This window comes from Cebidichthys violaceus, unplaced genomic scaffold, assembly GCF_023349555.1.
Source record: "Cebidichthys violaceus isolate CVI_PGR_0920_01 unplaced genomic scaffold, fCebVio1.0.p SCAF_54, whole genome shotgun sequence".
In the NCBI taxonomy this organism is placed as follows: domain Eukaryota; kingdom Metazoa; phylum Chordata; class Actinopteri; order Perciformes; family Stichaeidae; genus Cebidichthys; species Cebidichthys violaceus.
Window position 1 is genome coordinate 77,699 of NW_027176750.1, and position 12,302 is coordinate 90,000.

General features: G+C 44.0%; 2 protein-coding genes across 5 annotated transcripts in view; both read right to left on the reverse strand.

Annotated features, from left to right (window-relative positions):
- Positions 1 to 31: 31 nt before the first annotated feature.
- On the reverse strand, positions 32 to 5,093 carry LOC137888434 (elongation factor 1-alpha 1). 2 transcript variants are annotated; one of them, XM_068731834.1, is made up of 8 exons: positions 5,009 to 5,093; positions 3,671 to 3,855; positions 3,369 to 3,548; positions 2,885 to 3,181; positions 1,901 to 2,051; positions 1,554 to 1,810; positions 961 to 1,195; positions 32 to 880 (listed from the first exon to the last, which is right to left on the reverse strand). In XM_068731834.1, the coding sequence occupies exons 2-8, from the start codon at positions 3,812 to 3,814 to the stop codon at positions 756 to 758; spliced, it is 1,389 nt and encodes a 462-aa protein (XP_068587935.1). In that variant the 5' UTR covers positions 3,815 to 3,855; positions 5,009 to 5,093; the 3' UTR covers positions 32 to 755. The 2 variants fall into 2 exon arrangements, with proteins under 2 accessions (XP_068587935.1, XP_068587936.1); XM_068731835.1 differs by lacking the exon at positions 5,009 to 5,093 and having other exon boundaries at positions 3,671 to 4,159.
- Positions 5,094 to 6,349: 1,256 nt separating this feature from the next.
- Positions 6,350 to 12,302, reverse strand: part of slc17a5 (solute carrier family 17 member 5) — an 11,162-nt gene continuing 5,209 nt past the window's right edge. For all 3 annotated transcript variants that reach the window (XM_068731855.1, XM_068731854.1, XM_068731856.1), the window contains 6 exons: positions 11,734 to 11,852; positions 10,814 to 10,975; positions 10,520 to 10,652; positions 9,904 to 10,051; positions 9,622 to 9,712; positions 6,350 to 8,448 (listed from right to left, as the gene is read on the reverse strand). In XM_068731855.1, coding sequence (XP_068587956.1) covers positions 8,311 to 8,448; positions 9,622 to 9,712; positions 9,904 to 10,051; positions 10,520 to 10,652; positions 10,814 to 10,975; positions 11,734 to 11,852 — 791 coding nt within the window. In that variant the 3' untranslated portion in view covers positions 6,350 to 8,310. The remainder of the gene's footprint in view (positions 8,449 to 9,621; positions 9,713 to 9,903; positions 10,052 to 10,519; positions 10,653 to 10,813; positions 10,976 to 11,733; positions 11,853 to 12,302) is intronic.

Sequence of the window (12,302 nt, forward strand, 5' to 3'; positions counted from 1 at the left end):
ACACTTAGAAAAAGAAAAAGACTAAAGACCATTTTGGTTGAAACATGTTTAATGTTGCAAAGAGGCTCATGCCATCTTACAGTAAGGTGCAGCAGCTTATGCCAATTTAAGCTTCTCCAGTGCAAGTGCAAAGTCAGCAAAACGCCAATCAAAGTGCTTTAAGGATCAACAGGTGGTCTACTCAGAGTCCCTCAGGAAGGGGGGGGGGGGGGGGGGGGCGGACAGATGTGGACCGTCTGTTTTAAGTGCTTTTTCTAGCTTAGACACAACGAATCACTACTGATCTACTACTTGGAAGAACATCGTTTTTAACATCTTGCTCCTACAGAGCACCGTAGAGTTGCAAACAAACACTAAAAGCAGGACAACACAAACCACGTAAAAAGACACCAGTGACTCCAGAGGAGCTAGAGCGGCGATACGTCTCAGTACCTCTAAATGTTCAACGTCTCAATATCCATAATCACTGAAAAGGATCCACACAAACTAAATCAACAGTGCACATTTAAAACTATCAGTTTGATATTACATCATGACGTTAATGGTAATCTAACCACTGAGAAATGGGAGTCGGGAGTGCCGCCTCAAAGGGCTTTGAGATCTAAATGTCGTTCTTTCCTTCGAATGCTTTTGCGGTGCATTGTGATGATTAACCAGTCTTTGATTATCGAGGTGAAGCAGCCGATCGTTGGATGGAGTCGGACGGCCGATGTCCTGCCCTGGGAGACCTTTGGGTCGGCAGAGGAGCACAACATTCATTTGGTCCTCTGGGCCTTCTGGGCGGACTTGGTGACTTTACCGGTGGTGGAGACCTTCTTCTCCACGCCTTTGATCACGCCGACGGCCACCGTCTGACGCATGTCGCGCACCGCGAAGCGACCTGCAAGGTGGAGTAAAGAAGTTTCATCTGGAGACACAACACCTTTGATGGGAGAAGGTGTGCTCTGCACTGGAACTCACCAAGTGGAGGGTACTCGGAGAAGCTCTCAACGCACATCGGCTTGCCGGGAACCATGTCCACGATGGCGGCGTCTCCGGACTTGAGGGATTTGGGGTTGTCCTCCAGCTTCTTGCCAGAGCGCCGGTCGATCTTCTCCTTGAGCTCCGCGAACTTGCAGGCGATGTGAGCGGTGTGACAGTCGAGCACGGGAGCGTAGCCGGCACTGATCTGACCCGGGTGGTTGAGGATGATCACCTACGAAGAGGCAAAGAGACAAAGAGACAACGTGAGCGGCCTGATAGAGGCTAGGACGGGTATCGGTAGGATTTTATCCATACTGGTGCTTTTATTAGTTCTATTTGTGAGAAGAAAAGAATCAACATTTCTTTATTATTATTGTATGTAAACAAATGTTTCTTGAGCAGCAAACACAAGAAGTTCCTAAATCTCTAGAATACATTCTCAGCTAAACGATGATCTCAGTGATTATGTTTCATTGATTGCTTTTGTAATCGGGTGATTCGACTCAAAATAGATTTTTACAACAAATGTTCCTCAAGACTATAAATAGTTCTGACTTGACTCATGTCTATAAAAAGATCTTTTTTGCTACCTGAGCAGTGAAGTTGGCGGCTTCCTGCGGCGGGTCGTTCTTGCTGTCTCCGGCCACGTTGCCGCGGCGGATGTCCTTGACCGACACGTTCTTGACGTTGAAGCCCACGTTGTCGCCGGGCAGCGCCTCCGTCAGCGCCTCGTGGTGCATCTCCACCGACTTCACCTCCGTGGTCACGTTGACGGGCGCGAACGTCACCACCATGCCGGGCTTCAGCACGCCCGTCTCCACGCGGCCCACCGGCACCGTGCCGATACCTGAAGAGCCCGGAGAGGATTCAGACGTTAAAGGGAAGCTTTAACAAACAAACACCCCCCCAACCCCTTCCCTCCTGTTACGGTTCATGCCTCCTATCTTGTAGACGTCCTGCAGAGGCAGACGTAGAGGTTTGTCGGTTGGGCGGGTGGGCGGCTGGATGGCGTCCAGAGCCTCCAGCAGGGTGGTCCCTGAGGCGTTGCCTTCTTTCCTATTGATCTTCCACCCTTTAAACCACGTCATCTAGAGACAAGAACATAACGGACTGTATTATACATTTCACACAGTTATCGTTCACTTAAGAGGTTTTGAAGCTTATGGCCTCAGTAGAAGAGAGACATTAGATTATTGAGGTAACTGAAAAAAATCTCCATTGGCTCAAAATTTGTCAGAAAAACAAATCTCAGGATTTTTGCTGCTACAGCCGTCTGTTGTCACCAGTAGCTTATGGTTGGCTAATGTTAGCTAGGTATTTCTGTGTAACTGACGTACAAAGTCAGTTTTATGATACTATAATAAACTTTATTTGTACAGCGCCTTTAACACAACAACAGCAGCACAAAGTGCTTCACAATAAAGGAAGATCGACGTAGAATGAACATAGAACAGGGAGGTGATTTGAGATTTACTAAACGTAAACTCTGAAAGTTTGCTACCTTCCCAAAATACTGCCAGACACCAAGACCCAACACCAAGATCTCAAACCCTGAACCATCAGGGATTTATCTGACTTCAAACAGCTTCAATAACAAAATGAAGTGTGTTTGTGTTCCATCTTTAATCCTCTATGGCTCTGAGTAATTCCAATACGACACGTGTGCCGTCCTCTTTGTTTACCTTTTTCTTACGTCTCTGACTTCCACTAGTAACCCCGTGTTTAGCGTCACATTGCTCTGAATTGTGGGTAATTCCCTTGGGGTTGACTCACGTAAAAAGGGTTCATGAAGGGCTCAACATGAGCTCTGAGCTGCAGCCTCTCATCCCTCCTGGCCATACGCAAATGACTATTCAAATGTTTAATTGTAACTCACTCTTTACACCATTTTGCATTGACGTTCTAGACGAGCTGTACTCACATTGGGGCTGGGCTCCAGCATGTTGTCTCCGTTCCAGCCCGAGATGGGCACGAAGGCGACGGTGTCGGGGTTGTATCCGATCTTCTTGATGTAGGTGCTCACTTCCTTCACGATCTCCTCGTAGCGCTTGTGGCTGTAGTTGGGCTCCGTGGAGTCCATCTTGTTGACGCCCACGATGAGCTGCTTCACCCCGAGGGTGTAGGCCAGCAGGGCGTGCTCGCGGGTCTGCCCGTTCTTGGAGATGCCGGCCTCGAACTCTCCGACGCCGGCCGCCACGATCAGCACGGCGCAGTCTGCCTGAAGACGAATAAAAAAAACAAACACAAGTGGGTTTTGACTCTCGCAATCAGTAGTTTGCTTGAACTTTGAGTTCAAAGAGAAAGCTGATTCTGATATAAACAGCTACCGATTGGTTTGAGATACACAAACTAATTGCTCCCAAATTTAAACGCACAGAAAACGTTTCAATGATCTCGTGACAGACCTGGGAGGTCCCGGTGATCATGTTCTTGATGAAGTCCCGGTGACCCGGGGCGTCGATGATGGTCACGTAGTACCTGCTGGTCTCAAACTTCCACAGAGAGATGTCGATGGTGATGCCGCGCTCCCGCTCCGCCTTCAGCTTGTCCAGAACCCAGGCGTACTTAAAGGAGCCCTTACCCATCTGAGGGCGAGAAGAAGAAGAAGTTCTACATGTGTTATTGTTTGCGGGACGTCCCGATCTGTCTGTCTGCCTGCCTGTCTCTCTCTACCTGTCTGTCTGTGTCTGTCTTCTCACTCGCTCACCTCGGCAGCTTCTTTCTCAAACTTCTCGATGGTCCTCTTGTCGATGCCTCCACACTTGTAGATGAGGTGTCCCGTGGTGGTGGACTTGCCGGAGTCGACGTGGCCGATCACCACGATGTTGATGTGGAGTTTCTCCTTCCCCATGGTGAACCGGAGCCGGCAGGATGGAGGGGGGTTCTGTCAAGCTTCAACCGGTGTTAAGTTACAAAGTTAGTGCAGCACACACACACACGCACACACACACACACACACACACACACACACACACACACACACACACACAGGTGGAAAACCTTTAACGCACGAGTTATCGTAGGAGCACCGGAATACACGAGGAGAGTTAAAGAGTGTCGGAGGGAGAATGTGAACTGCAGCAGAAGAGAGGAGTTCATCGGAGCTTTAAGGAGCTGAATGTGAGGTCTGTTCACTTCAACAGTGTGTCACAAGATTAAAGTATCAATGGCGCTGAAGTGAGCCAAGTCACCAAAACCCTCCGCCCGCCCCCCCCTTCTCCACATCCATCATCCATCCATCCATCCATCCATCCACACCCCTGCTCTCCTCTTTCACATCCAGCCTCCTCCTCCTCCTCCTCCTCCTCACAACAACAACAACAACAAGCCTCTAATGTTTCGCAGCACCTCCTTTTTTCAGGACTTTACTACAGCCTCACTTCTTCTCTCCACAATCCACCATTTTGTCAGGTCCCCATCCACCGACGGTGCAGCAGCCATTTCTCTCAGACACTGCACACACATGCACGCACGCGCGCAGAGGAAAGTAAACACACTGTGGTTAACTCCGCAGGAGTGACATATTTGACTGCAACACACACACACGTGCACATCAAAGTGTTCTTCTAAATAATCGGATTCATGTGATGCGAGCTGCACCAGGTAGACTTTAATCTCGCTGTAACATGATCTCAGACCTGTCCAGGTGAACTCGGATAACATTTGCACGCGCGCATTTTAACTCTTACTTCGCGTATAACGTCACCGGACTGCTGCCGCAGTGCGCTTTCTAATGTGCAAATACAATGAGACAACAGGTTCAAAACAAACTAAAATCATCAGCAGCAGCAGCGGCTCAGGTAGTGCGATGAATGAAACGTGTTTTAGGATTCAGCAGAACACGTCAGCGCTCCTCCGCCATGTTCTCTCATCAGTCTGGGTGCGTATTAAGTGCCAGCCGCGTGCATCACAACAACAATCCCCAAAAAGACAGCTGCTGCACAAAACACGCATTTTGTTTTCCTGATAGCATCATCATCATCATCATCATCATCACTCCCCCCCCCTCCCTCCCTCCCTCTCCTCAATGCATAACGTGTCGTACCTGAGGAGCTGGCCGGTGTCAGTTCGGGTGCAGGACCGAGCCGCTGAGGAGAGACGCTGATCCCGTTATAGCGCACAGGACGCGGGGGGGGGGGGGGGGGGGGGGGGGGGTATTGCGTAATTGCGCGCACCCGCGCCGATGTAGCTCACAGCATCCCAACGAGGGACCGGGAGAAGTTACCGGGAAACGGGTTTATCACGGGACACGAGGATGAACTAAAGAGAACCGACTCTCTGAAAACCAGCATGACAGATCAGACGTGACTCATTCAACATGTATTCATCTTTAGTTCATTTCAGACACTTTTGGACTAAAGGCTGTAAACAAAGAGTCGATACATAACTTAAGATCAGTGCTTTGTTGTTGTTGTTCTATTGACATTAGTTGTCGCTGTAGAAAAGTATCCGAGGACTAATAGATGTAAATATATTATATATCAATAAATATATATTTCAATCCTCTCGGATACTTTTATATAACACAACGCTCTAGTGTTTGTATTGTAAGTTTCGGTTCCGGTTGTGTTTCCAGAGACCAGCTGGTGGACACATGGAGCGAGCAGCGACCGTCACGCGCAGCAGGTGCAGCGCTCACCTTCACCAGACGCTCCCTGATCGGATTAAAATGAACCGTCTGTCCGCGGGTCTGTCAGCCCAATTATCACGAGACGCAGGGAGGAGGACACGAGGGAGGGAGACAGAGAGACACAGAAAGACACACAGAGAGAGAGACAGACAGAGAGACACAGAGAGAGCGAGAGAGAGAGACAGAGAGCATTCTGCAGGTAAACATAAGTAAAGGATGTCATCGTGTAAGAAGAGACATGTTACTAGTGTGTTGTTTTATTATTATTTTTTAACATATTTTAGAAGCTATATGCTGCATTTTGGGAAGTCGATTTACTAAAGAAAGGGGGGGGGGGGGGGGGGGGCATGGCATCACATGATGGACCTGGAAATTGTAATTCAACCGTTTGGCCACTAATTCAACTTTGTTTAACATCCTGGTACTCTTTCTGTGTGTGTGTGTGTGTGTGTGTGTGTGTGTGTGTGTGTGTGTGTTTGTGTGTGTGTGTGTGCGTGTGTGTGTGTGCCATACAAATATTTTACTTTTATCAGATTATTTAAAACACAACAGGAAGTCACTGCTAGCTAACACATTATTTCTCATTATTACTTCATAAATGAGGAGCTGTTAGTGGTGTGTGTGGTTTTGTATATTTGAGGTAATTCATATTTCAGGTGGATTAAAGAGTTTAAGATCTCAGAACTGCATTAATAAAAAGCACCATGTCCCTTTAGTTAGTTGAGACGTAGAATGAAATAATAACACGACACGTGATCAGATTTGAGCATCGCTGTATATGATGAAGTATTTACAGTAAATGATTTAAGACATATTTCTGAAGTGTTTCCAGAGAATCACCTCTCATCATAAAAAGTCCCTTTTGTTTCTGTATATAATGTTCAAATGAAATAAAAAGCAGTAACTCGATGAACTGACCCTGATTGAGCTCATAAGAAGTATTAATAATAATGATAATAATAAGGCGGAGCTTCTTAAATCCAGATGATGATACTTGTTGACACAAAGCCAGACTAAATGTTTCCCTTCTGTAGTCATGAAGTATAAAGATACATACAGTATTATATACATGTGTGCAAACTTTAAAGGAAAAAAAGACTAACATTAATAAAAACAGAGTGACTTATTTTGAGTTTTTGGAGAATTGTGCCATTTGAAATCATCTTCAAATTAAAAAAAAGGTAAACAAAGACAGCAGATACCTGAGAACCGTTTTCTTTCCCTTCATCAGAACCACAACAGCGTCACTTCTTCTTAGTGTTGCACAGTGACAATCAAATGTTTTAACGTTAAACTGAAAGAGAAGCGTAAATAACAGACACAATACATATCGTCGTGCACATAAAATCCCACCAATACGGCACCACATGAGAAGAAAATACGACACAAACAAATGGTCCTTTTGGCAATCAACAGGAATGATAAAGAGCTTAAAAATGATTTTAAAGAGGCTTCGCTTTAAGGCATTTTCCCCCCAAAACGAGTGTTTGTGCGTTCTGTCCTCTTAAAGAACGACGTCATCACATGTGAGCCTGGAGTTTGGGAGGACTTCCCCTCGTTACATCATCTCGAAAAACAAAACGCATCCCAAAGTTCACACACGGTGAAAGAAGAACGTCGTTCTTCAGAGTTCAGACTTTTACTTTGGCGATAACTCAAAGAGGGTTCACTGAGGAGCTCTGAGCCGAAAGCGGACGATTAGCAGCAGAAATAACCATTAAACCCAGTGAGTACATATGTCAGTCTACGGTATAAACAATAACTTTGTTGTTGTATTTACGCTGACATGACGTTATTTTGAGGGTCGATGCAGCAGCTACATTGTTAGCGTAGCCTGGCACCGATCGATCCAGACTCCACTCAGAAAACAAGCTGTTTAACTAACTAAACATGAATTCAGACTTTTCACAATTCTGCATCATTGAGTCGTCACGTTGTCATCCTCTTTGTCCGTTTACTGCGGTTAAATCACAATAACATCGGTTTATTTCGGGCTCATACAGCTGCAGTGAACCTGTCGATGAGCGTCTATAGTACTTTTGAAAGTGTTGTATTAAATGTAGATGTATTGTGGAATATGTCACAGTAAAATAATGAATTAGAGCGTTGGTATAAAATATTACCAGAGATTAATGAAGCTGATTGGTGTAGCTTAAGTCACTGAGGGCTTAACGTTTTCACCTCATGATTAATATTTATGTCACATTTCATTCGAGGGTGATTTTCATTAAAGTTACGACAAAGAACTTTGATTTTCCCTTTTGAAAACCTCTCGTTTATCTGCAGTCGGCCATGTTTCTCAGTTAAGTTCACTTTAGTTCAATCAAACTGAATGAAGACCTTTCTGAAGATCGTGAACGGTCAAACCTGAGCCCCACAAAAGAACTTATTTAACGTGTCGTTAAATCAATAAGGTTTAAATAACCTGCAGCTGATATTCCCTTTTTATCCAGCAGAGTAATAAACTTCCTCTCACTCTTCTTCTGCGATTGTTTGCTCTGTTCAATTATTATTTTTGCCTCTTAGAAATATTGCTTCAAAAATGAAATAAAAGCTTTGTCTTTTCCTGCGGCTGCAGGTTCAACAGTCGCAGTAAAAGGAGCTCCCTCGAGGGTTTTAATGACCGTTTTACTCCCCGTCAGCATCACTGATTACCCGTTCAATAATAATAATAATAATAATAATAATAGGAGTGAGACCTCGGCCCGTCCTCGTCCTCAGTCTCCGTGGGAGTAGGAGGCGTGGACGGCCCACGGCTGCACGGTTCCTCGTCCGAACAGAGTGTAGAACGCCGCTCCGAACAGGTTGATGGCGGCGGCGATGTAGAACACGGTCTGCCACTCGTCTATGGTGTTCTGAGGAACAATCGGATCAGTTTAGGAGGAGCGAGTGAAGAAGAATACGAGTGTTTTTAGTGCTCGTTTGTTGGACTGACTGTGTCTTTAGTGGTTTAAATCATTATCCAGTGCATTCTGGGAAACATCTGGATAGGATAAAGGTAGTAACACATCTGTACAGTCAACATTTAACAATTTGTTGCTAAAATGTGTTCCTCTAAACGTCTTTTCTACCAGTGAAATGATTTTTAAAAGAGGAAATAATTTGTCAGTTATCACGAATCACATGACATGCCAGACATCAGCAAATGTAAATCTTAACTTTGTTGCCATTGTTGATGAAATGTACACAGAGAGGTCAGTTTATTGGCTTCCACCAAACTGTTCATAAAGGAGCACAGACGCCCCCTGGTGGCCAAACGTTAACAACACTAATCCTGTTCTGATAAACAGGAAACAGATCTTCAAAGTAAGAGATTAACTGTTGAATGAGGATCACTGGAGGTCAGATCACCTGCAGACAGCTCTGTTACTATAAAAGGTATAAAGATTCTAGAAACATGATCACAGTGTGAACAGTGTGCTGTTAATACGTCTATTCATATTATTTTACACTTTCACTGAGTTTTATCTTTTCATGATTATAACTGCCAAATATTCATCCATTTTTAGAATTTTAAACCCTTCAAATGGCAGTTTGTTTACATAATGCCGCCGCTATTATGAAGAAGAAATTATTAGTATTTTCTGTGTATTACATAATAAATAATAATAATACATTTATTTTTCAGTCCGGAATATGCCAACGATTAACAGCAACATTGATTTTTATGTATATTTATTTTTTACATATAAATACTATTTAAAATACTACATATTATTTAAATACTATATATACATAGCATTTAAACACTACATATAAATATAATTTAAACACTACATATACATATTTAAATACTACATATAAATATAATTTAAACACTACATATAAATATCATTTAAACACTACATATAAATATTATTTAAATATATTTAAATAAAATATTATAGGGGAAATAGTAAAAAGCAGGCTCTAGATTGAAAGCCAGATATATTGTTTATCAGATATTATAATGGGATCAAACATTGTGGTTTTAATGGGTTTCAATGGGGACATTCCTTACAGAGTGTGACTGTACGTTAGTGTCTTACTTGTTTGGTGAGCGCTCTGGCTATGACCGGTCCCACCATGCCGGGAATGGTGCCAAAGGTGTTGGTGATTCCCAGCAGGATACCAGCATACCTGCAAACACATTAAAGTACATTTAATGCTACATGTACGGAGTAATGACTCACCTGCTGACACCTGGAGGAGAATCTAAACATCTGTATCATCACTGAGTGTCACAGCGTTCTGATGACGACACGGTGATTGACAGGTCTCCACATCGCTCCTATATTTCCAGTCGGAGGTTATTTTGGTGATGAACTCACGAAGGAGCGATGTCCAGGTGGTTGATGTTGAAGCCAGAGGCAGAGATTCCGCCCAGAGCCGAGGAGATGGTGAGGAAGGTCACAGCCAGCGTGTAGTTACAGCCGGTATAACCGACCGCCACCAGGAACACTGCCGGGCCGATCATACCTGCAGACAACGCACAGGGAGTAGTCGACACGGTGTGTCTGGAGTCAGTTTCATACACACCACAATAATAATAACAATAATTTTATTTATATAGCATCTTTAATAACAGAGCTTACAAAGCAAACTAACATTTAAATTCTGTTAAAACAGTAGAATAGATGAGACAATAAAACCAATCGATACCATATTTATTAAAAATTAATTAAACAATAAAATTAAAATAAATAACTAAATAAATAATTAGATAAATAAATACCAAAAAATAATAATTAAAATAATTAAAAAAATAATAATAATTAAAATAATAAAAAAATCAATAAAAATAATAAAATACAGTAAATAATAAATTAATTAATATAAAACAAAACAAAAGAAACTAAACTAAACTAAACTAAAGCAGTAAAAAGATAACATCACAAAAAGGCCAGTCTGTAAAAAAGGGTTTTAAGACGGCAGATGAACCCGTACCGACGACGGAGAAGGACTTCCTGACGGTGGCGGTGCGGTAGAGGCAGGTTTCCCTCAGGTAATCGGCGAGCTGACCGCTCAGAACAGCAAACACCGCGCAGCCAACGTAAGGAAGAGCGGAGAGCAAACCATTCTGTGGTGGAATAATTGAAAGAATACATAACGTAAACATATTTTACTCTGCTGTACATACTTGTTTATATTTTTACTCTAATGCTTTTTTTCTTTGACTCCTCCCATTAGTGCTCCTCGGCTCCTCCGATAATGATTGGCTGGACGAGATGTTGAGCTCACCTGCTGGATGCTGAACCCCAGAACGTCGTTCATGTAGGTGGGCAGCAGGGTGAGGAGGGTGTAGAAGGTCCAGTTGTAGGAGAAGTGAGCCACGACGATGGCCCACAGCGCTCTGGAGGACACGATGGCTCTCCAGGGGATGTGACTCGCTGAGGTGGAGAGCTGGACACACAGGAAGTAGAAAAGAAACAGAATCGACTGATTAGGGTTAAGACTCCTCTGGTTGTATAGAAGTCTAGTCTAAAATGACTCTACTTCTCTCTTGATTTATTCCCTCAGTAAACATTGTAAACATGAGTTTATGGTCTCAATCTCTAGTTTCAAGTCTTCTTCAATACAGCATGATGTTCATTTAGCAGGGGATGCTTTAGGGCGGGGCTTACTGTGATTGACAGGTTGATGCCTAACCCTACTTAAAAGTGTTGGTTGTAAGAACTACTTCTCAATAGTCAGTGTATTACCTAAAGTAGAGGGCGTTTGGAGAAACAGAGAGTTAGTTTGTGACTTTGGTGAAGCCAAACTAACACCTCACACAAACAACCAAAGGAGGCGGCGGTAAACCAGCGACCGGCGTGTCCCGTGAGGTTAAACTACTGCGTTTATCAATGGAGTCTGGTGTCTTCGTAGAGATCATTGATAACAGCTTCAGTTCCCAGGAAAGAATCAAATCGAGGACATTCTACTTTCTTGGAGAGGAGATTATTTGTTTCACACTTTCACAAAATGTGGGGGAAAAAAACAACAAAATATTTGTTGATCAAATCTATGTTATATAATGTTATATCCATGTCTGCTTATGATAAAGACTTTCTTTATGGTAAAGTTTAAGACAGCAGACCGGTGATACGAGGTGAAATAAACTGTTTTCTATGAAGCTATGAAACCTAGCTCAGGACTCGTGGTCTGGTTGGCGTGGTTACCTCGTTCTTCAGTGAGTTGGTGATGTAGAGTCGCTCCTGCTCTGAAATCCGTGGGTGAGTGTTCGGACTGTCAAAGACGAGGAAAGACCACAAGACGAACCACACCAGACCGACGGCACCTGGACCCACAAAGAAGAAAGAGCTCATTGAAAGTGACGGTGAGGAACCTTTACCTGGTCCTGAACCAGTCCCAGTGTAGTCCTGATCCTCTATATGAACCAGTCTCAGTGTAGTCCTGATCCTCTATCAGACCTCCATCAGTAAAGAGACCATCAGAGAGAAGATGGTCTGTTTCTATACAGTTGTTCTTGATGCTCGTCATCGGAGGCACCGGGTCGGATTCTGGTGAAACCAGATGACATCATGCAGGTTCACCAGAAACTCCTTCAGCTCAGACTCCAGCAGAGACCTGGTCTGCCGTGGACAGACCCAGATCCTCCTCCTCCTCCCCTTCTTCTTCCTCCCCCCCCTCCATCTCCTCCTCTCCTCCTTCCTCCCCCCTCCTCTTTTTCGACCTCCTCCTTCTCTGCCCCCCCCCCCTTTTCTTCCTCCCCCTCCCCCTCTCTTCT

Excerpts from the sequence above, each read along its gene's own strand:
- LOC137888434 (XM_068731834.1), bottom strand. The coding sequence starts at position 3,814 with ATGGGGAAGGAGAAACTCCACATCAACATCGTGGTGATCGGCCACGTC. Across the intron at positions 2,052-2,884 it reads TGCTGGAGCCCAGCCCCAAT|ATGACGTGGTTTAAAGGGTG; the intron begins GTGAGTACAGCT and ends TCTTGTCTCTAG. Across the intron at positions 881-960 it reads CTCCGAGTACCCTCCACTTG|GTCGCTTCGCGGTGCGCGAC; the intron begins GTGAGTTCCAGT and ends TCCACCTTGCAG.